The sequence below is a fragment of the Saccopteryx bilineata genome, chromosome 2, assembly GCF_036850765.1.
Source record: "Saccopteryx bilineata isolate mSacBil1 chromosome 2, mSacBil1_pri_phased_curated, whole genome shotgun sequence".
Classification (NCBI taxonomy): Eukaryota; Metazoa; Chordata; class Mammalia; order Chiroptera; family Emballonuridae; genus Saccopteryx; species Saccopteryx bilineata.
The window spans coordinates 58,794,734-58,819,402 of NC_089491.1; the positions used below are offsets into that span (position 1 = coordinate 58,794,734).

Consider the following 24,669-nt stretch of genomic DNA (forward strand, 5'->3'; position numbering starts at 1 on the left):
AGAGGCTCGCGCATTAGAAACTGCTTTGCGAGTAAATGAGGTAATGATCAAAACCTGCCCTGTACAGCGCCAGGCACAGAGAAAGCTCTCCTGAACTGTGCTTAGCTGGTAGAGCATTATTCCAGCAGATAGTTTGTATCTCCTCATAGAAGCTAAGTGACTTTGGTTTTTCCTCTCACTGGCTGCAGGTCAGGTGGCCTGGGAATGAAAGTGCAGGAAGTCCATCAAGAATTGAATGAGGCTAGAAGGGAAATGCATAACAGACTCATTTGTTCATCACAAGTTGTAATGCATTTCAAATAAATACTGTGCGGTTGTTTCAAAGGGAATAAGAAAAACTCTGTTTATGGGTCAGCTTCATCAAATGATAAGTTAGCTCACCTTACAGTGATGACTCTGGTTCATAGTTAACTGATCAAATAAAATATTTTTGACCTTTGAGAGCATAGCTTCAGAAGCTGGAGCCCTTTTGATGGTGATAAAATGAATTATTTGTGTGGCACCCTCACTATGAAATCACACTCTGTGAGGAGATTGCTGCCATGCGAGGCTCCCTTCGAGGTTCACGGTGGTTCAGGTCTTCCAGCTGCAGCCCTTTGATGGGTTCCATGGACGTGGGGCTGGAAACGAGACCACTCCCTGTGGGAACAGGGAGACGGAAATAGCAAAAATATTTTCACTGACAGTTATTTCAAAGTGTTCTGTTGGTATTAATTGAATTAATTACAAATGTATATATAAAACACTCCTTTAGGACCAGGCTATTATCATTTTAATGATATAATTATGCCCCTACCATGCCTATGCTCACTTTCCTACTTTACTACATTAAGGAAATACAAATGTGCATTGATTGTATAGTTTGAATTGAGAGTGAATAATTATGGATTTCTTAACCAATTTCAGTTTTCAGAAGCACAAACATAACTTGGAGCAAGGAAAAACTAATCATATGTTTGGGTTTTTTAAAAAATAATTCTAAGATAGAATAAGGTTAATTTAAAACCACTTACATCAGTGAGGAAAACAATGTATATTTAATTGAGCAAAGGGATAAAGCTGGATAAACCAATATGCATAATGAAAAAGTTATTTGAGGACACGGGAACTAGATAAGCCCCACACCGTCCCTGAAACGGAAGTTTATCAGAAGAGCTGAAGTGTGTGCACTAGCTAACCATACCTTGAAATTCCATATAGAAAAAGGAATGGAACCAGAATTCAGGCTGGAAAAGAATTGAATGATCAAGTACTTGATTACAGTCCATATGAAATGTCACCTTGGAGAATACTTGTTCCTGCTGTGTCTACAGTACTTTTCTAATCATGTGAGGCACATGATTTGCAAGCACTGTCTACCAGTGAAAGGAGACAGACCATGATCAAGAACTAGACTGCGGACCTGGCCGGTTGGCAGAGCGTTGGCCAGGCGTTCAGGAGTCCCGGGTTCGATTCCCAGCCAGGGCACACAGGAGAAGCGTCCATCTGCTTCTCCACCCTCCCCCTCTCCTTCCTCTCTGTCTCTCTCTTCCCCTCCCGCAGCCAAGGCTCCATTGGCGCAAAGCTGGCCCGGACGCTGAGGATGGCTCTGTGGCCTCTGCCTCAGGCGCTAGAATGGCTCTGGTTGCAACAGAGCAACGCCCCAGATGGGCAGAGCATCGCCCCCTGGTGGGCATGCTGGGTGGATCCCGGTCGGGCGCATGCGGGAGTCTGTCTGACTGCCTCCCCGTTTCCAAATTCAGAAAAATACAAAAAGAATAAAAAATAAATAAATAAAAAATAAAAAAAGAACTAGACTGCATGGATGGACCTATAGGGTATTAATGCCCAGTGAAATAAGTCAGTCAGAGAAAGACAAATACCATATACATATCATACTTTCACTTATAGGTGGGATCTAAAGCACAAATCAAAATTGCAACAGACTCAGACACAGAGAGCAGAAGGGTGGTTGCCAGGAGGACTGGGAGAAAGAGAGGAAGGGCCTAACAAGGACAAACTGATAGTCACAAAATAGTCACGGGGATGTAAAGAACAGCATAGGGAATATAGTCAGTAATACTAGGAAAACTGTGTATGGTGCCAGCTGGGGTGCTGGACATATCAGGGGAACACTATGCAAAGTATATGATTGTCTAACCACAACGCTATACACCTGAAACCAATGCAGAATTAAATTGAAAAAAAAAGATATATTAATACCTAAAAAATAAAATAATGCTGTTATTTTTTTTAATAATTTTATTTTTTTAATGGGGTGACATCAATAAATCAGGATACATATATTCAAAGATAACAAGTCCAGGTTATCTTGTTGTTCAATTATGTTGCATATCCACCACCCAAAGTCAGATTGTCCTCTGTCACCTTCTAGTTTTCTTTGTGCCCCTCCCCACCCCCTTTCCCTCTCCCATTCCCCCCTCCCCCCCGTAACCACCACACTCTTATCAATGTCTCTTAGTTTCACTATTATGTCCCACCTACGTATGGAATAATACAGTTCCTGGTTTTTTCTGATTAACTTATTTCGCTTCGTATCATGTTATCAAGATCCCACCATTTTGCTGTAAATGTTCCGATGTCATCATTTCTTATGGCTGAGTAGTATTCCATAGTGTATATGTGCTACATCTTCTTTATCCAGTCATCTATTGATGGGCTTTTTGGTTGTTTCCATGTCCTGGCCACTGTGAACAATGCTGCAATGAACATGGGGCTGCATGTGTCTTTACGTATCAATGTTTCTGAGTTTTTGGGGTATATACCCAGTAGAGGGATTGCTGGGTCATAAGGTAGTTCTATTTTCAGTTTTTTGAGGAACCACCATACTTTCTTCCATAATGGTTGTACTACTTTACATTCCCACCAACAGTGTATGAGGGTTCCTTTTTCTCCACAGCCTCTCCAACATTTGCTATTACCTGTCTTGCTAATAACAGCTAATCGAACAGGTGTGAGGTGGTATCTCATTGCCGTTTTGATTTGCAAAATAATGCTGTTATTGAACATTTGCATTAAAAAGAAAAAAAGAGCCAATGAAGAGAATCCTGAAGTACATATGGGAACAAATATCCACATGAGCACATAAGCGCAGTGCTACATGTGTTCAGAGCCCCATGAACAAGGGGTGAGGGGTGGAGAAGTAGATGGGCGCCTCTCAGAGCTGTGTGCCTTGACAGGGAATCAAACCCAGGACATCCATACACAGGGCTCATGCTATACCTCTGGACATAAACTTATTTTGTGTTTCCTTTTCCTCTGATACAAAAGGGGTGGTGCCAGGCACCTTTCCACATATTCAACGTATTTATTGAACTCCTGTTGTATATTCTATCAGAAATCCTGCATTAAGTACTTGGAGAAGAAAGCATGTAAATTAATCAAAAATCCTGCCTTTAAAGGTGCTTATTAAAATACTGTAATTAAAATATATTATAAATATTATATAGTATTATGATATTTTTATAAAACACAAAGGAAAAAGTGGTGCATCATACTGAGAATGGCACAGATAAAATACAAGTAAGTTTCATGGGAAATGGATGCCTTTCACTTGAAGATTGGAAAGACTTCGTGAGAGAAGTAACATTTGAAGTGGGCTTTTGGAGTCCAAAGAAGCGTAAACAAAGGCCCGGAGCAGAAACTCACAGGCTGTGTTGGGGGTGGGAGGGGTAGAAAGTAGTTTCCTTTCTTTTGACTATCGAGAGTAAGAACTAGAAGGGAGAACATGGCCAAGAAACAAAAGCCACACCCTGGAGTGCTTTCAGTGCCAAGTGAAAGGTCTAGGATTTATTCTGTAAGCAGAAAAGGAACTGCTAACGTTTTTGAATACAGGAATGACTTGCTCAGAGCTTGTTAAAACTGTGTTTAAAAATGAGAGTTAATAGGCACTTCATCCAAAGTCTTTGGTTGTCAGTTTGGGCTGCTGTAAATAAGATGCTATAGAGTGATGGCTTAAACAACAGATATTCATTTCTCACAGTTCTGGTGCCTGGAAAGTCTAAGATAAGAGTCCAGTATGGTCAGCTTCTGGTGAGGACTCTCTTCCTGGTTTGCAGATGGCCGTCTTCTTGCTGTGTTCTCACGTGACAGAGCAGAGAGACAGGAAGCATGCTCTCTCATATCTCTTCTTATAAGGGCACTAATCCCATCTTGAGGGCTCCATCCACTTAGCCTAATTACTAACTCCAAAGGCCCTGCCTTCTAATACCATCCAATTGAGGGTTTCAACATACGAATTTGAGGGGGAAACAAACATACAGTCAACAACACTGGTAAAGAAGGTTCATGAGATCTTGGTACTCAGGTCTCATGCAGTATGTTGGGACTGTTTGGTGACTTAATAAAAAAAGCACCTTATTCAGGTTCTTTGGGTTTTCCCACATATGTGAAATTACTGTAAATAATTCAGTCCCAGACAGACTTGGTAAAATTGTATAATTTTTAAAGAATTGTTTTCTCCTACCCTTTACCGCAGCAAAAGTTTTGTCACTGACTTTCTTTGGAGGAAAGGGACCAGCATGTACTGGAACTCATCAAAGTTAGCTAAAGTTGGCTGGGGTCTTTAACCACATGTCCAAAACAGTGGAGAGTCTTGGTCTATAGTGGTCACATGCCCATGTTATAAATTAACACTAGAATGATGCATATGCACGTGATTATCTTTTATAAATCAATCATCACAACAGCATCACTCTCACACTCATCGTCCAAAACGCTGTTCTGAGTGGCAGACAGTGCACATGCCAGCAATTGCAGACAACTGTTGCATTTACTGCCAGTCAGCTAGTAATGATCTGCTCTTACCAATATGCCGGTAAGAGCCTTGGGGCTTATAAATTAATTTAGAGTCTTTGCATTATGATTATACAGAGCCCTTTGTGTGCTTTTTAAATTTTATCCATGAATAAAATTTTAATTAAAAAAGAAGGAAACAAGTAGATGAGAGAAAGAAAACATCCCCATGAGTGTGTTTTTGTTGTGAGTGCTCTCCCAAAGGGGTGAAATCATTTTTGTAACTGTTAGAATCTAAAAAGACTTAATAGGTATTGGTGCAGTGCTTTGTACATGCCCAGGCACTGAGCTGATCCCAGTGTGTGTTGTCACCAATTAAACTTCATGTCAGTCCCAGGAGGTGGGTAATAACTGTTTTCCCCTATACTCAGGATCAGAGCTGTGAGTGGTCAAGCCAGAATTCAGATCTAGTCAGCAGAGGCTGGGCAGTTAACCACTTCACTATCCTAAAACCTAAGTTACAATTTTACTCGCTCTGCCACAATATCAAATTAGAATATCAAAGTCCATTTCGATGGAGAAATATAACCTGTGTTCCCTGTAATCATAGTAGCTTTTGAAAATGGACCCTGATATTAGAAAGCCAGGACATGGTACGAATGAAGATTAGATCCAATGTCTTAGAAATAATTTTTTTTGTTTTTTTCTGTTTTTGTTTTTGTTTTACTTTTGCCAGCCAACAGACTTTGTTTCAGGGCCTTGCAAGTCCAGCCTTGTGTCAGGAAAAGCTTCCCTGCCCCTGCCAAACGGATATATGGTCTCTCCCTCCACCCCTCCCCCTGCTCTCTGTTCACACCTGTTATGGCAGCTGTCATGACACGTTTTAACCACAGGGGACAGGAATGTTTTAAAGAATCATTGCGCCTGACCTGTGGTGGTGCAGTGAATCAAGTGTTGACCTGGAATGCTGAGGTCGCCGGTTCGAAACCCTGGGCTTGCCTGGTCAAGGCACATATGGGAGTTGACGCTTCCAGCTCCTCCCTCCCCCTTCTCTCTCTCTCTCTCTCTCCTCTCTAAAAATTAATAAAAGTAAAAAAAAAAAAAAAAGGAATCATTGCATAAGTGTGTTTTAAGAAGACTACTTTAAAATTAATTTACTTAAAATGAGGACCAAAATATCAAAGTAAGTATGGGGAAGAGGGAGTTTGATTAGACCTTTATCTTGAAAAACAATACTAAAAATTATAAATATAAGCTGCTTCATTTATCCTTTGACTAGCAACATGTATGTAGGTTATAGTTCCAACAATATGAACATTCTTAAAGAAGAATTATTGATCTGGGGAGTTGTAATTTTCTTTCAGAAAAAGTCATTCGGTCACACAATAGGAGATAGCTTCCTGCAGTTCACACGTAACTCTTGCAGCATGGTCGGATAAGGGTCCTTCCAATCATGAGGAGGACCAGTTCAGCAAAAATATTTAAGAGCTGACTTGGTTTTCCCAGGACCCTCTCTTTATTATTTACCCTTCCAGAGCACCTCCAACATCATCATCCTTCCCATTTTTATGTTCTTAATTGTTAATTGCTGTAACTGCACCAACTCCTTGATTATCTGTTGCTGGTGGTAGCTGGTTTGAGCAATTCTTCAGCTTTGCCTTCAGTGTTAGAAAATTCTGCTTTATATTCATTTTTTCAATATTTTTACTTCTCTGAAATATCTTTGCTGTTTTTGGAGGGGTTATTTTTTTGTTTCTGTTGTTGCCTGTAATGCCAGGTGGTCCCAATTGTCACAGAGACCAGCTGACAAAGACACGGACCAGGTAGATGCTAGTGTTTGGGGAAGAGGACTGTTCAGGTGGACACTGACACTGTGAGCCGCCAGCCCTCTGGTGGCTCTTCCTGTGTTATGCTGACATTTTTTTCCTCAGGGACCAGGCAGTGACGACTGCTTACAGAGGACACCCTGCGTGTATTTCTAGGACACCCTGCGTGTATTTCTAGGTCTGTCTCATCTGCTGGGCCAGTAGTTCCTTGGGCATGAGGAGGAATCTGAGCTTCTTCAGACGTTGTCAGCACTTCCGTATTAAATAAATGAATGATTGGGCAGGTAGAACTCATGTTTTTGTGTCTTCTAACTAACATTCCTCCAAAAGGTTTTCAGGATCTCTGGACACCTTTCAAAATCCGTTGCTTTGCTCCCAGCCCTGCCTCAGTCCTTGGGTGTTTCTGACAAGAACACTACCCATTTGGGGAGAGCCAGGCCTTCAGCCTCGATTTGAAGTCCTCTCATTATCTTCCCATCAGCTTTTCCAGGTTGTAACCTCCCCGGCTCTTTAGCTCATGCCTCAGCTCCCTCGGAGCTGAGCTCCCACCTCCCTATTTCTGCTTCCAGTACTGTCCCCTTATCCCTGTCCCATCCCACCCTTCCCAGGAAGCATTGCCTGTTACACACCCCTCTCCTCCTGCAGAATTGCTCCCTCCCAGCCTCGGATCCCCACTGACAGATTATATCCTCGCCACCTGCCGCAGCCCTGCCTTCACATGTCTGCCTCCTCTCGTTGTCGAGAAAGGGGTAGGGGCAGAACCACATCTTTCCTCTGTTTCTGGCCCACTGTTAGGAACACAGATAGGCACTGGCATTCTGTTGAGACAATAAATGAATAACAACAGTTACAGTAGTTACTGGTGTGCTGCTCTTCTTCCCTACAAGTATAGCCTGAAAGTTCCATCAGCTGCTTGTGTCATCCCTTGCCACCAGTAATACAGCATTCAGCCCCTGGAGAGGTTCAGTCAGGATTTAAATGAATAATCCACTTTCCCTTTGGGTGCTTTTGCATCCTTAATCCACATCTGACCTGCGAACTACCCACCTCTCAGCCTGGTGTTGAAGAACCCAAGTCTTAAGGCAGAGAGCTCTACTGGGGGAAACCCCAGAGCTGTCACTGTAAATTTAGACCATTGTTATAGAGAATCTGCTAGAACAGTCTACAGAAGACAATCTGAAGAAGACAAGTTGTTGAGCTTAAGGAGACCTCCTGTAATTACTCAGAACAGGAAGTTGTTGAGTCATCTTTGAACACTACCTCTTATAACTGTCCCATATGGCACTTACATTTGTGAATTTCTTAGCCAAGTTTCTTTCTCACAATTGATCCCATTTACCTAAAATTGAAGATTGATCTAGTAACAGATGGCATGAGACTACAGACAGAGAACTACGTAATAATCATGTTCACTTTTGAATCCTATTTCAGTGGTTAAAATTTGCCTCCAATATATTCTTTGGAAGTAAAATGTATTCAATTTCTGGTTTTCTCTCCACTTTGGAGAGTAAGGGGTAAAGGGCTTTTAAAGCAGATGTTTGAGATATGTTATCTGGGCTCCGTGGAGGCTGTGTCCGCTCCACAGGCGTTTGTCCACTCTGACTCTGTCAGCAGCGGTGTGCTGAGCAGTAGGCCTTCCCGGGCTGGGGGGTGGGGGTGTTCGCTCTCATTTTGGGACTGCTTTCTGCCTCAGAAAAGCTTTGCTGGTTCTAAGGTCAGGATCTTCACAGGTAAAGACTACCTCTCTAATTTGAAATGTAGATTCAACATTCTACACCTAACAGCATAGGGGTGCAGTATCATAAAGGGGCTTACCATTCACCACTGAAAAACAAGGAAAGAGTAGTCGTGGTTGATCTACTTTTGTGCAAGTTGGATAACGTGGTGAAGCAGCAAACCACATTAAGATAATTTATTCAGTAAACGTTTACTGAGTACCTACTGTTTCTGAGACTCAAGGCTGGGCATTTGGATTACAAAGATGAATGAGACAAGATCCCTGTCTCAGAGCTCTTGAGGGGAGGGCACAGTCACACACACAGTCACAAAAAATGAGGAAACCTGACACATGCCATCAGGGAGATTGTACCGTGAATAGAGTAAGGGAGTTTCAGCAAGTTGAGTGCTTTCGAATTGCATGTAGAATGTAGGAGACAAGGGGGGAGAACTCTCTGGATGGAGGGGATTAACTGCGCATGCAAATGGAAGGAAACACGAGTGCGCTCATTGTGTGCGGAAGGCTGGTGCACTGAGTGTCTGAGGGGAAGTGGGCCCGGATAAAGGTGGGTGCGGGTCCCCTGGGAGCCTCATGAGGGCAGTGCTGGCCACAGTGGCGATTGTGCCTCTTCTCAGTGTTCTGTGATGGGCGCCCAGCACTGGTCACTTAGCATTCCTCTGGGGTCTGGTCTGCCTCTTCCACACCACCAGGTACTGTTTGGATAACCCGTCTTCTCAAATCATTCTGAGATGACCTGATGCCCGCGACATTGCAAAGAATCCATTTTTAGAAGATTTGCAACAGAAAATAGTTCAACAGTAACTGTGGGACTCTTTTGAAGGGTTGCTGTTTTTTTAATGAAGGTGTCACACCACCTTTCAAACCAAATAATTAAAGAAAAACCAGCTGTACTAGCTCCTCTGGGGACTAGACCCTTAAAATCTTTGTGCCAGAGAAAAGTACTTGGGTTGGGGGGGGCGGTCGGGGTGGGAGCGGAGAAACATAAATGTCTAAGGAAGATCTTCAAGTTTGAAAAATTGATAAATTTTAAAGGCATTAAATTTTCATAAAGAGTTTTAAGACATTAATTTTGAGTAGGCCAGAGAATGAACTCAGCAAGCACCCACCAACTCTCTTGGGTGCCAACTGAAAATTTCTGTGTTTCTTTTTAAAGGCGTACAAGGCTGTTTTCTTGCTTCCAGCAGCTGTGGGGTCTGGATGCTTTATGTCTGCTACTTCCCTGTGCCCTTCTCTTGGTTTTACTGTGGAGCAGCTGCTTTCTGCATGTGGAGGTCTCAGAGACTCAGTGGTCCTCACTTCCCTGATCAGAATCAGGACCATGGGCTCATGGAAAATAAACCCAGGCCTCATAGCAATAGGCCAGGACCGTACACCGTCTCAGTGTGAAGAATTCTTCATTTCACCACATCCTTTTTTAGTTTGTTTGGTGTCTCTGTGTTTCATGTAATTTAGACTTTTTGGAAAGGATTCATTTTTATTTATGATGTCACATACTGCTCACGGAGGTCCCCTTATATATTAATGTGCCCCCACCCCTCCTCAACATCACTGCTTTGTGGCACATTCTCCCTTTTCACACAGAGGTGTTTTACCCATGTCTGTGCCTTGGTCTCTTCAAGGGGAACAGTCAGTGAGAGCAGATGAGATTTAAGCAACGGTTACTGTTACTGTTATGTTGCTTCCCTTTGCCAGGACTTGCCTCCCCTCACTCACAGCCCTACAGTTCTTCAGAGGATATGTCTTTGTGTGGGTTCATAAATAAAACCGAATCCTGTTTTATGTCCTCTATCAAACATCACTAACAAACTGTGAAGCAGTGCATTCTTACTCTCAGAGGGCCATCGCTACAGAATTTTTAAGCATCCCCATGGCTCACTTGAAGATCCCTTTCATCTCCCAGGATTTCAAGAGCATACAGAAATGTTCGGGTATTGGCTAGGGGGGTTTTCAAAGCCTGGATTCGTCCCAGCCCTGTGCTTGCTTGCTTGGTCATTTATGCAGCAGGTATTTATGGAGCGTGTGCCGTGTGTCAGTGCTGGCCTGGAGCTGCGTGTTTCCTGCCTGTGCTAGGAGCTGAGCCCATCGCCGCAGGCATCACACACCCGATGGGGGCCCTACACCCCGATCCTGTTTTCCTAAGCCTTATTTTATTCATTGAAGTTTAAAAATTTTTTAAATCACAGTTGACATAGAAGATTATCTTAGTTTCAGGTGTATAACATAGTTATTCAACATTTATATACCTTACAAAGTGATCACCCCAATAAGTCTAGTCACCACACATAGTTAAATCATACAGAATTTGTTGTTCTCTGTCTGACTTATTTTACTTAGCATAATACCCTTTAGGGTCCCTTCATTTTGTCACAAATGGCAATATTTCATTCTTTTTATGGCTTAGCATTACATTATTCCAGTGTGTGTGTGGTGTGTGTGTGTGTGTGTGTGTAAGCGTACGCATATGCACACGTGCTGTGTATTGCATCTTCTTGATCCATTTATCTGTCAGTGGACACTGAGGTTGCTTCTGTATCTTGGCTATTGTAATAATGGAGCAGTGAACATGGGGGTGCATATATCTTTTGAATTCATGTTTTTTGTCTTCTTTGGACAAATACCCAAAAGTGGAATTGCTTTCTATCATTTAACAGAATTTTGAAACTTTTCTAAGATTAGCCAAAGTAATGTTGTTTGGATGCGGAAGTTTCTCTGACTTTTCAGTGGCTTATGATTTAAATCAGAAAAAATATTTGAAGTCTGAACTTACTAGGAAAATACAGACAGTACAATTTTCAGTCATCAGAATGACTCCCAGCTGCTGCTTTAAAAATATATGTTGTAATTTTTACTTTTTCACTCAGATCTTCTTGGGCAGGTGATCTTATACAGCATTTAGCACCCAACATCAACAAGAAAAAGATGTTTAAAGCACAAACTTGCGTGCATCACCATTGGGTTTTTCATCTAGAGCTTTAAATTTGAAGTTCAAGTTTTGCTGCATTTAAACACTTGGCTTTAAGTGGTGGGATGTGGCGTAGCTGAGCTCTAAGGGCTCCTTTGAAACATGGCAGAAATTTAAAAGAAAGCTTGACAAACCCGGCCCTTTCCTGAGAAGTTTTCTCAGCCAGTTGTGTGCAGCTCTCTCCTGGGTCCTCTTGTCGCCCCACAGGCCGGTGCGCCCCAGTCCCTCAGGTTCTCACTGTGTTGTTCCCTTGCTGTGTTCCAGTCTCCCTCTCCAGGCAGTTCCTCGCCCCTGGGCGCAGAGTCTTCGAGTACACCCCTCCATCCCAGTGACCCCGCGGAAGCCTCCACCAACAAAGAGGTAGGGTGCCATTTCATTTCAAAAGTCATCAGCCCATTTTTTTTCCATTCTGCTTCTGGTTTATGCCTTCTCCAGCCTCCCACAGAGTTTCTACCCCAAAGTATCCCGGGGAGAAAAAGTCTATCTTCTCCTCTCCAGGGTGGGATGCAGCAATTAAAGTCATACTGTCCAATTCGGTAGCCGCTAGCCACAGGTGTCTATTTTAATTGATAAATGCAATGAAAACTTCACTCCTGCAGGCACACTAGGCACACGTCAATCACCTGTAGCCCCATACCACTAGTGGCTACTGTACTGTACAGGGGAGATTACAGAACATTGCACCAGTGCAGAAAATCCCCTTGGACAGTGTTGGCTGTAGGGCATCAAACACACTCTGTAGCAGCCATCTTTCTTGTGTTTCAGGTCTCAGGTACCATGTGGTTTGGAAAATGGGTTGATTTTTTAAAATAACCCCTTATTTCTGGGCCGAGTGAAATATCTTTTATGATGACAGGGTGACCAGGTTTGTCTGTGGCGGTTCTGGCTCACAGCCGTTGTCCTGTGGCATACCTGGTCAGCACCCCTTCTCACTCTTTAGAGCAGTGCTGTCCAGAGAACCAGCTGCAACACTGGAAATGTTCTGTTTCTGTCTTGTCCTCTATGGTAGTCACCAGCCATGTGTGACTGGTAAGCCCTCAGCATGTGGCTAATGGTACTGAGGACCTGAATTTGCCATTTTATTCAGTTTCAATTAACTAAAATAGCCATGTGCAGCAGGGGGCTCTTGGACAGTGCAGCCCTGAAGTGTGCCTTTGGACAACAAATCATACTGTCGCCTTACTTAGGGAGCCAAACTGAGCTCTGGCAGAGGATATGTGAGCAGGAAGACGCTGCTTGCTCCCACTAGGGTCTCTCGGGCTAAAAAGGGCAGGTGTTTTCCCCTGAGGCTTGCTGCTGCCTCCTCCAGCACCTGCATCTTGCGACACCCAGCTCACTGCCTCCCCCACCTCATTATAAGCTAGCATCAGACAGATATTGGCCTGCTTCACAATCTGTGGGTGGGCTCAGCTCGCTCTAAATATAGTGGCTGCCTAGTTGACGCTGAGGATATATGTTCGGGAGGCAAACCACACAATGAATGATTGGGTTGTCTCATTTCCCCCCATTTTGCTAATAATTTTCAATTAAATAAAAATGGAATAAAGCAAACTCCATTTAGGTCTGGGTGGCAGAGCCCTTCTAAAGGGAGCCCAGGTTGAAATTTATATTTGAAGTATCATTGACTGCACATACATGTGCTGTTATATATTCATGCAGGGGGAAGTAACTCTGTTCATAGTCAACCAAGCAAACACAAGGAGACCTTCTCTGAAGCAGCATTATAATTTAGATTTGAAATATATTCTGTCCTCCCTTGGTCTTGATCCTCAAACCACAGGCTTCAGGACTAAAGGAACGGGACTAATGGGGTCACAGTTCCTGCTGCCCCGACTCCCACAGCTTTGCCGCATATCTCACTCATAGCACACAGAGCGGGGAGAACAAATGGCAAGAAGGAAAGAGAGGCAGCCGCAACGATAAGAATAACAGCAGTGAGCACCAGGCCAGACAAATCAGATAGTATTTCATTTAATCCTTAAAATAATTCTCTGAGTAGGAATTATTGTCTTTATGGGTTAGCTGAGGAAGCTTAGAGGTTGACTAACTTATCTGAGGTCCCAGGGCTTACAACTGGTGGGACCAGGCTTTGAACCCAGAGCACCTGTGGGCCCAGGTTCCTAACACCAGGATCTGCTGTCCTTAGGGTGAAAGTGCTTGTAGGTCACACACTGAATGAACAAGGTGGCTTGTACATTATTATTCCAGTCGTCAGGCCTCCGGGTTCTGCACATTGGTACTGTGACCTCCTGGAAAATCCCAAGTATGTTGGCCTTTATCTTCTCGAATGTGGTTTTATTAATTTTTGAATGTTAAGGATTAACTAATGTTCATCTCTGCCCACATGTGAGAAAATAAAGGCCTGATCAGAGATCTGAACAGTCAACATTTGATTATTCATCAGCTATAATAAGCAAGGCAAATTTGTTAGTTTCTCAGTTCCTATAGGACTTGGCACATGTTTCTACATATCCTTAGAAATAATGATGAAAATCCTCTTTGTGTGCAATAATTAGAGATTCTTTCATTTCACAAAACTCTTTTTAAAAAATGTAGTACCCCAGAGACTGGTGAAAGCCAGTCATGAGCTCATGAATAGAGAATAAGCTAATGCACCCAATGCCCTCCATTGTAGCTCTAAATAAAACAGCAGTTTTTAGAGCTTTAGACTGAAATAATTCTTCTGTAGTTTCTACTAAAATCTGAACACTGTCCTTGAAAATAGCATTCAGAAAAGTACCCAGTAGGCCAAGAAAATCTGAATTGGCTTCTTGGAGGTACCTGAAGGCTTACCATTTTAATTAAACAAACTAAACCCTTATTACCCAGACCCTTAGCTGCACAAGGACAGGAAGATGGTTAGGGAAAAATAATTTGGAAATCTTTAACCTTTATGAAGAAGTTAGCTTCCATTTGCATGCCCTAAAGTTATGGATTGTTTTTCTTTAAACCAACCAAATGAGACAGACTTGGCCATTGGCACTCACCCGGCCTGTCCTCTCACTTGAATATATAGAAAGTAAAATTAATGTAAAGTATTATTGAACTGGATTTCTTTTTCCTTCTATCCCCATATCTTGGCTTTCACACAGTATAAATTTTTTTTATAAATGCAGTAGCAGCCAATAAGCTGTTATTCCTAATGGACTTATGTCTTTAGTTTCTTTTTAAAGGTGATCATTTCTAAAACCAGAAACCCACACTCTTTGGTGTAAGGAAGCATTTCATCCCAGTGACCACATCAGCAGCAGGTTTACTGACAGGTTGCTCTGTGAAGTGTATTGTATAATTAGTGTTGAATTTTTGTCATTGTCCTGACTTGAGTTAGAGTCCGAAAATAAAGTGTCTTTATTTGCCTCCAATTTTTCACATAACAACACTGCTATTTTTTTAGAATTTTGTGCAAGTCAACTAATTAATCATCCCTTTGTCATTCCTGTCATCCAAGTGACAAGCACTGTATGAAGTACTATGATATGGAATTGTTTCCCATGACATCCCAGCCCTCATGCAGGGCTCTTCACCCTTCCAGCCCACCAGGAACACCAGAGCATAACCTCACTTCAAGTCAACCTGTAGTAGCTATACTCTACTGCAGTGGTCCCCAACTCCCGGGCTGCGACTGGTACCGGTCCGGGGGCCATTTGGTACTGGTCCACAGAGAAAAAAATAAATAACTTACATTATTTCCATTTTATTTATATTTAAGTCTGAACGATGTTTTATTTTTAAAAAATGACCAGATTCCCTCTGTTACATCCGTCTAAGACTCACTCTTGACGCTTGTCTTGGTCACGTGATACATGTGACCTAAAGGCTGGTCCGTGAAAATATTTTCTGACATTAAACCAGTCTGTGGCCCAAAAAAGGTTGGGACCACTGCTGTACTGGATACCTTTTTTCTAAATGGTATATATTTTAATGATTACCTAACACCTTGTAGATTCTTAGCAATGAAAATTTTTAGGCTCTCTGAGGCTAACCCTTCGCCATGCAAACTGGACTCCTTTCTTTTTCTTAGTGTGTGTGCATGTGAGAGAGGGGGCAGGGGATAGACAGGGACAGACAGACAGGAAGGGAGAGAGATGAGAAGCATCAATTCTTTGTTGCAGCACTTTAGTTGTTCATTGATTGCTTTCTCATATGTGCCTTGACAGGGGGGCTACAGCAGACTGAGTGACCCCTTGCTCAAGCCAGTGACCTTGTGCTCAAGTCATGACTGTAAGGTTTAAGCCAGTGACCTTTGTGCTCAAGACAGGGACCATGGGGTCATGTCTGTGATCCCACACTCAAGCCAGCAATCCCGTGCTCAAGCTGGTGAGCCCATGCTCAAGCCAGCAACCTCAGGGTTTTGAACCTGGGTCCTCAGCATCTTATGCCAACACTCTAGCCACTGCACTACCACCTGGTCAGACCATTTTAGGGACTCTTGTCTTTGACATTAGCTCTCCATTCTCCTGCAGTGCTCACATCACCCTGCCCCACAGAGATCAGCTACAAATTCCATTACTGGCTTAAGTAGGAATGAATTTCTTACTCTTGTGCCACTCAGAGTTGTCCCTAGGACATGTGCTTGTGAAAGGAACCAATGGTAAGTATCGCTCCTCTGAGAGCTGAGGTTTAAACTGCTGTCCAGTGGGGTCCAGAGGGTTTCTAGTTGCTCATAGTCTCTTCCAAAGGTGCTGTTGGGAGACTGACCTTTGCTCCAAGTTGTTACTTAATATACAGAATTTTAGAGTTTTTAATTTACTCCTTGTTGGTTGTATTCTTACTTTATAAAGTAACACGTGATAACTGCATATATAGTGAAAAATTTAAACTAACATAAATCAGTAAGAGATGATGGGAAGAGATTAAAAACTCCAGCAAACATTTTTAGCACAGTGAGAGATCACTGCAGCAAAGACCTAACATGAAATAAAATTCTCCAAGAGAATTCTTAATCTTGCAATATAATTATATTGTTGGTGCTTTCATTAATCAGCAGTTTTTAGTTAGAAACCCAGATTCTTAAGAATACAAACTAAGCTGTTTTTACTGCTATTGCAGATTATAAATTTTGGTTTGTGGGATATTCTTTAAGCTGATGATCATCTCTCTGATTATAGAATGGAGGATTTTCAGATTATCTAAAATATGAATGGATGGTTCTGGGCTTGGGGTAACCTTGAATGAGAAATGCATATGTTTCTTTACACTTTATTTTCTGTAACCAAAAATGATTGATAACTGGTTAATCTCTGCCACTGGTGATGTGTTTATTTTTTATGTTGAACGGATGGTTGTGTTAATGCATATTTCATCATGCATTACCCTTTCTGAAACCTCTTTGTCTTAATTACAGTCAAGAAAAAGCTTGGCGTCATTCCCAACCTACGTTGAAGGTAAGAGCTAAAAGGAAATATTGAGCACTGGGTCATTCCTGAATCTTTCAACATTTAGGGTGTTTGAAGCACTGGGCTAGAAGGCAATAGTGAAGAAGAAAAGCCATGGAGCCAATGAATTCACAGTCTTAACCATCTTAGAACCTTAGACTAAAACAATAGCTGTGAGCCTCTGAAGAGCCTCCTCCCTCCCTTTGCTGATCCTGTCCGTGAGAACTTGAGTCTGGGGTAGGGGGCTTTGCCTAGCTTAGTAATGATCATATTGAATCTGAAACCCAAGTTTCCCATGTCTGCACCAGTACACCTCTTATATCCATCAAGGACTATAAGCTGAAGTAAAGGGGAGAAAGTTTGGTCCCCTTCACTTAATGAAAACAAAAAACAACAACAAAAACCTTCCCAATAATTTCTGTCTCTTGCTTGGATGAGCTAGCAATAGAAACATTTATTAAACTCTTACTTTTTGCCAGCTCCTGTTCTAAGCACTTTCCATGTAATAACTAATTGAATCCTCAAACTGATCTTGTGAAGTGGGTGTTATCATTATCCCCATGTTATGTATGAGAGGACCGAGGCATCAAAGAGGTGAGCAACTTACCTTAGATCACACAGTTAACGAGTAGCAGAGTGAGGCTGTGAACTGGCAGTCTGACTCCATTAATTCTCCCTGCATTCTATACAGGACTGCCACATAGTTGTGTGGGTTGCTCCCTGCCCAGGGATACTTACCCATCAGGCCTAGTAGCCCAACCTCGGCACCCCAGATTGGGGTCAGATCACACAAACGGAATGCCCATTTTTCATTCACATAAAGGCACCTGGTAGCTACAGTAGCACTGATTCTCTACCAGGAGGACGGCAGAGGCTTTCTTGGGTAGGATGGATTGCCATTTCTTTGAAGGAAGATTTGCTGGAGCCAGAGAATGCCTAGGCATCGCTTTGAGGTCATATCTGGTCTTTGGATCCTGTGAATAAAAAATTGGTGTATTCTACTGCCTGGGAATGAAACCTCTTTGAACCTTCAGGTCTGAAACCCAGAACATGCTCATAGGTTAGGTTCAGTTACTCAGGTTTCATTCTTGAGTCATCTGTAAATTATTTGTGCCTTTTTCGTTGTTGTTGTTAGATGAGAGGAGGGGGGAATAGTGAGGCAGACTCCTGCAAGTACCCCTACTGGGATCCATTTGGCAACCAATGCTCAAATCAACCAAGCAATTTTTAGTGTCTGAGGCCAATGTGCTTGGACCAACTGAACTATCTTCGGTGCCATAGGCCATGCTCAAACCAATCAAGCCACTGACTGCAGGAGGGGAAGAGGAAGAGAAGGTGGAGAGGGAGGGGGGCGAAGCAGATGGTTGCTTCCCCTGTGTGCCCTGACTAGGGATTAAACCCGGAACATCCATATGCTGGGCTGACACTCTATCCACTAACAAACTAGCTAGGGTCTATTTGTGCCATTTTTATGAAGCCTCAAAATTTCATAAGAGCACCTATAGGAGTTATGGGACGTTTGGAAACTCCATTTTTCTTCATATCTGGTCCTCCAAGCTTAGCATTGACTTGAGGGCAAAGGTACAGATAACATGTGCCTGGTCATCCACCGAGGACCACAAAGGCATCACTGGAAAGAAAAACACATTTCAAAATGAAACCTGTGTTTCTTTTACTTAGGAACATTATAACTTTAATTGTTTTAACTTTTTAATATAATACACTAACATCTGAGACTAAAGTGAATATATGAAATTGGGGTGCTTTCTTTCTGGATATGTTACAGTAACAGTGACATTTTATTATAATCAGTTTCCCTGCAGGATAAAGAGCGTAAGATTACATCTCGAATGTATAATTTGTTTAGATCCAATATTTCTGTCTCTTGGCTGCTTGACATTTACACAGTCATTTACATATTATTTGGATTGCTCTTAAACGTATCTGCATATTCACACTTACTAAGGTTCAAGAGGGATTCTTTTCAGTGAGTAGAGCTAAATCAGAGATAAGTATAGTATGATATTGGAAGTCATAAAGAGGTGTTTAATTTTTACTTTTCTATGACATTTGTTATTTTCACAAAGAAGTAGAACATTTTTAAAAGTTACTATCCCAGATGAGAACTTTTTTCACAATAACTGGTTGACAAAAATGATTATGTTTAAGTAACATTGTATATCCATCACAGGAATTTGTAATAGAATATTAATAATCATTTACATTTTACAAAGCATAATGTGGTTCCAAACTTGTTTGATTATTTTAGTCTGACTACTGCTTTTTTGCTATACAACTAAATTGTATAATATACAATGTAAACCACCTGAATTCATCCTACATCTAGAAAAATTTCAGGATGAGAAACATGGCTGTTGAGAAGAATGGAAATTACCAGTAGGTAGTGGTGGCCATTAGGCTCTGTACCACTCAGTGTTTGTCTAGAAGTGTTTCCCAAATAAGACAAATAACAGGTTTCCTTTTTTAATTACTATACAGATGCTTTATGAAAGCATTTCCCAAAACATTGTTAATTTCTTTGTTTCAACCACCACCTTGGTTTTAGAAAAAAATGAATAGATTATTTTAAGTCTGTACCCTGATAAGTAGCTTATTGTGGGAAGGGGCTGTTAAAACTCAACATGAGCTTCATGTTTAAGAATAAAAATTAAAACCATTTCAGATTAGTTCTCCAAAAGGAAAAAGCAAATTGCTTCCATTTCAAGGTATCTAATTTAAGATCCTGAGGTTTTAACTGGGGGTTAAAACGTATATTTTAGTCTCTGCAAATATGGCATTCAAGCCAAAGAAAATACATGTTTTCATTGCAGAATTAGAATGCCTTTCTTAGTACGTCTATTATAGTTAGTTATATCTTAGCCCCAGATATATTTTAATGTCAAGTAGCATTTATAGGCAATTATGGTTAGAGTCATATACTTCCATTTTAATTATTTATTTTTTAAAGCTTTTTGGTTTTTTAACATTTATTTATTGATTTTAGCAAGAGAGGAAGGGAGAGAGAGAGGCAGGATGATCTATCTGTTCCTGTCTGTGCCGTGAATGGGGATCAAACCGACAACCTCTGCACTTTGGGACGATGCTCTAACCAGCTGAACTCTCCGGCCAGGGCAAATATTTAAAACTAAAGTTTGAGCCTGGCCAGATAGCTCGTTTGGTTAGAGCAGTGGCCCTATGGTACCTGTCCGTGGGCCATTTGGTACCGGTCTGCAGAGAAAGAAAAAATAACTTACATTATTTTCGTTTTATTTATAGTTTAGTCTGAATGATGTTTTATTTTTAAAATATGACCAGATTCCCTCTGTTACATCTGTCTAAGACTCACTCTTGATGCTTGTCTTGGTCACGTGATACATTTATCCATCCCACCCTAAAGGCTGGTCCGTGAAAATATTTTCTGACATTAAACTGGTCTGTGGCCCAAAAAAGGTTGGGGACCACTGGGTTAGAGCATCGTCCCAAAGCACAGAAGTTGCTGGTTCAATCCCCAGTCAGGGCACATAAAGGAACATATTGATGTATCTGTATCTATCTTCTTCCTCTCCCCTCCCCAAATCAATAAAATATTTTTTTAAATAAATAAATAAAATAAAGCTAAAGTTTGATATAAAAGGCTAATCAGTGAAACAGATTCCCATTTTCCTTGGACTTGATCTGTATGCAGAACCAGACTGGAAGCTTACGATCTGTACGTCAGCCAGGTTGGCAGCCTGAGACCACAGCTTTGGAGTACTGTTAGCTGTCTCCCAGAACTGGGGTCAGAGGCTATTATGGGAATCAGACATTCTGAAATAAATTTCTCATTTTTCTGATTTATAAAATGTATTTCCCCCATTATGGAAATAAATGAAGAGGGAGAAGATATAAATGGGTGGCAAGTCAAGGAACTGCTTACCTAACCATTTGTCAGGCAAGCATTTATTTGATTTCCTCTGGGTGACAGATGCTAGCCAGACACAAGAGAGCCAAAGATGACTATGACATAGTCCTTGTCCCCAGAGAGCTCACTGTGTCACAGGAGAAACACATCCTTCATGAAAACATTTCCAGTTTTATACTTACGTAAATACTCACATCATTTCTCACAGTAAATGACCTGGATGAAGTAAGTTACTCTGAGAAAAAAAAAATGTTTCTATTATTTGAAGATGAGGGGTGAATGACAGATACTTTAGACTAACAGGTTGATACGATGGCTCAGGGGTCGGAGGAGCGCCCCCTGTGCCAGAGGCGAGCAGTGGGGAGGGGGTGGTGTGCCAGGGATTTGGCAGGTGTGCCCCAGGGTGGCTTCACTCACCACCATGGCTCTGTGTGTTACAGTTCCTGGACCTTGTGACCCCGAAGACTTAATCGATGGAATCATTTTTGCTGCCAATTACCTTGGTTCCACCCAGCTGCTCTCAGACAAAACTCCCTCCAAAAACGTGCGCATGATGCAAGCCCAGGAAGCAGTGAGCAGGATCAAGGTGAGGGGGACTGTATGGTCTGTGGGGGTGGTGGGCAGAGTTGGGTACTTGAGCGGTCCACAGTGGTCACCCACACCTCACATACCTAGTCCTGAGTTTAGAGGAGAGCGGATCGGGATGACGTTGCAGGCAGGGCTTATAATGTACCTGCTCACGGCTCTAAACAGAAAAAAAAAAGATTTCCAAAGTATACTGAAATCCTTATGTATATATACTGTATATTTTGGTTGTTCTTAATGGCCAGTCTTGAGATAAAATACATATGATCATGAACTTTGAAAAGTCTCTACAATGAGGAAGGATATCGTTTTGACTATTAACTCTAATGTAAGAGGCATATCACTGTATTTCTACCGACAGCTAGCACTCCATGACTTAAACATTCCTGTCACAGTGTAGTTCACAACTAGGTCCCATTGCTTTCAGTCAAGCTGGCCCTGTTCAAGCTATATTGAACCGGCTCCCTTCAAGGAAGACAGACCATTTGATCAGATCTAGCCTGGCCAGCCCCAACATGTCTGAGCAAGGCTAATGCAGTTTAAACTAGTTTGAGTTGGTCAGAACCTGTTTGAATCTGTTCTGCTAAGATTTAAAAAGAGTGTTTGATCCAAAAACAGACTTTCATTTAGTTTAAATCGTTCACAACGAGTTTGAGCCAGCCAGAACAGGTGTGCTCCCATGGAACGCGGAGCTCTAGAATCTCCACCACGAAGCCAGCACAACCTAGAATTACGGACAATCCCCAGGACTACAGAGACACTTAAGGTGTCATCGCACAAATCAAGTGTCCCTAAGTGCCACCAGCACCCAGAACCACTGGGCAGCCACCCTGGAGCCACAGGGAGAGCATCACTGTGGAAACCCAGAACCAGGTATTTCAAGAAAGTTGGAATAAGTTAGGACTTTCTAGAACCTGTTTTATGCAGTTTCAACTGGTCAAATTCAACTCCTTCCTCAAGAAACTAGTCACATTTTTATGTCGTCTTGTTCACACACTCACAAGTCTCATCGTGGTGTTTGTAGGGAAAGGTGGAATGAAAAAAAAAATCTCAGATAGAAGGCAGCTACTAAGTAAGAGTCCTTCATCTCTTAATTGAGAAGAAAGTATTTCTTCAGCATTTATATACAAGGCTGTGCAGGGTCTTGGGAGGGAAAATGGCAGTCTACAAAGTGAGAGCCTGACCCTCAAACTCAGCAGCATGAATGAGAAAGGAATTAAGCCAGTGAATGTGCAGGGTGTTCCCGGCCCTTCCCTCAACTTTTGCCATAATAGAGTAAACCCATGCTGCAACTTTTGACAGCACTACTAAAGTTGCTGAATCGGAAGGTGTAGAGAGTAATCTATAGTTATATCAAGGGTAGCTCAATGTCAAGATTACTGACAGATCTCCCCTCCTCTCACCTAAAAAAATTTAAAATATAAATAAATAAATAAATAAATAAAAAGATTACTGACAGAGACCTACCAATTTCATCTATGTGTCAGGGACCTACTTCTGTGGTATTTATGTCTTTTCCCGAAATTAGTTTCTCCCAGGATGATTGACAGTGGGAAGGTTCACTTCCTTCAAGGAAGTCCCACCCCCTACCCACAGAGATACATATTACCCCATGGTTCCCAACAGGACAGCTCCGTGAAAACAGAACCTGAACTTCATATCTTCTTGGTCTTCCAGACTGTAATTCTATCAATAGAACATCAGGTTCCTATTGAGTTACCCATCCAAGCTTGGCCTAATTTCTTTTCAGTGTCACCCTTTATCATAAAGAGGTGACATTAATACCACCACTGCTCTTAATTTAGGATCAACAATGCACAACCTTCGAAGTATGAACACACAGACCTCCCTGAGAGAACAAGCTGTTTCTCAGGCACTGACCCATCTCATTTTATCCAGGGCAGGGAACTTTAAAAACAAGGTCTTTAGGGTCATAGTTCTGACTTCTGGTGTCCCTCAGTTACCAAACACAGCATGTTATAATTGTGTTAAATTAACATTTGTTATGTAGGATCCCAGGGTGTCAGGTGAGCAAAAGACCACAGAAGAGATTTAGAGAAGTTATTACTCACAGGTCCTGGAGAAAGTCCTGGAAGAGCCACCTAGAGAGGTCATGACAGGGTGCAGTCAGAGAGAGAGAGAGACAGGCCCTGGGAATATGTCTTCACTAGGATCCAAGGGTGGAGGCTTTAGGGTTCCTGAGCTAAGGTGAGATAGGTCAATGCAAACCCAAAGGAGTTAGGACTAGGTAAGCTCCACAGGAATCTTATCAAAGGGGGACATGAGAGATTAGTTTTTAAGATTAGTTTTTCCCTAGGTTTTGTCTGTCAGGGTTTAAAACACTAAGCTTCAGGTTTCATGCTGGGCACCTTGTTTATTGAATAGCTCCTGACTGGTAGCCCTTGACTCCCACAGATGGTCCTGGAGGGGACAGCAGGCACAGGCACATCCCCTGCGCAGGAAGCAGTGCCCAGGGCAGACTGCAGCGTCTGGTACCAGATCCCTCCCAGAGCCAAGTGCACTGGGAACTACGGGCGTTCCTTGCTTCACTGCACTTCACAGATGTTGCCTTTTTTACAAATTGAAGGCAAGAGCCTCCGCCACAACTCACTTTATTGCGATACTCACTTTTTGCAGTGGCCTGGAACAAAACCCATAATATCTCTAAGGTACACCTGTATATCTTCTGATCTCCACGGAGTATCTGAGAGTGGTTTCCCTTCTTCAAAGTCCAGCTCCCTAATAAGAAACCAGAAAATGTACTTTGAAACATCAAAGGGTTGTTATCTACAAGTTCCATTGTTCACTTTAACAAAAAAAGTAGGGGCCTTGCCCATCAGAACAACAGGATAGATGCTGTCTGATTGTAAATTTATTTCAGACCTGCCGAGAGTAGCATAGGCATCTGGAAAACATATATTTATTTTTACAGCAAATTACTCTAGTGTGAAGAATTCATTACCTAGCGGTGAGATTAAATGGTTGCATTTCATTCATAGGTATCATTTTATAATGTGCTTCTCTGCATCTGAAGGAACTGTTGCCTGTTATTAAATATTTTCTGCCTTGTATTCCCTTAACATCCATTTAAATGCCCATTAGATTGCCTGCCTTTATACCAAGCCTGACACTTTTTCCAGTTGTAAGTAGAGACGGTTGCGTTCAAGCCCATGGTTTATTTCTGCACATTCTAGAAAGTTACCTGTTTGGGGAGCATGAGCGGAGACTTTATCACCGGGAAGACAGAACTGGGGGGCCAGGAGCATTTCTCCAGATCAGTCAAGATGGTCTCAAGGGGAGTGTGCGCTATGATGCCTACATGTGCGTAAGAAATGCCTTTCTCTAAGGACGGTGACGCCATGTTTTTTTCCTAAAGAGAGGCTGGCTTATAGGAATAAGTTTTTCCAGGCCACCTCTAGAGAAATATAGAGCAGAATAAGGCCACAGATTTTACAGAGTCTGTCCAGGAAGGTAGGGCAGGGTGAGAGGAAAGCTCTGTGGATTTATTTGGAAGCCTATTTAGCAATATCCTCACCACAACTGATAAG

At 42.1% G+C, this 24,669-nt stretch overlaps 1 protein-coding gene across 6 annotated transcripts in view; it reads left to right on the forward strand.

Moving 5' to 3' along the window:
- The window catches only part of APBA1 (amyloid beta precursor protein binding family A member 1), a 230,421-nt gene that overhangs the window by 173,526 nt on the left and 32,226 nt on the right, over window positions 1–24,669 (forward strand). For 5 of the 6 annotated variants that reach the window (XM_066257120.1, XM_066257122.1, XM_066257119.1 and 2 more), the window contains 3 exons: window positions 11,525–11,620; window positions 16,605–16,644; window positions 20,977–21,122. In XM_066257120.1, coding sequence (XP_066113217.1) covers window positions 11,525–11,620; window positions 16,605–16,644; window positions 20,977–21,122 — 282 coding nt within the window. The remainder of the gene's footprint in view (window positions 1–11,524; window positions 11,621–16,604; window positions 16,645–20,976; window positions 21,123–24,669) is intronic. The other variant, XM_066257123.1, reaches the window with a different exon arrangement.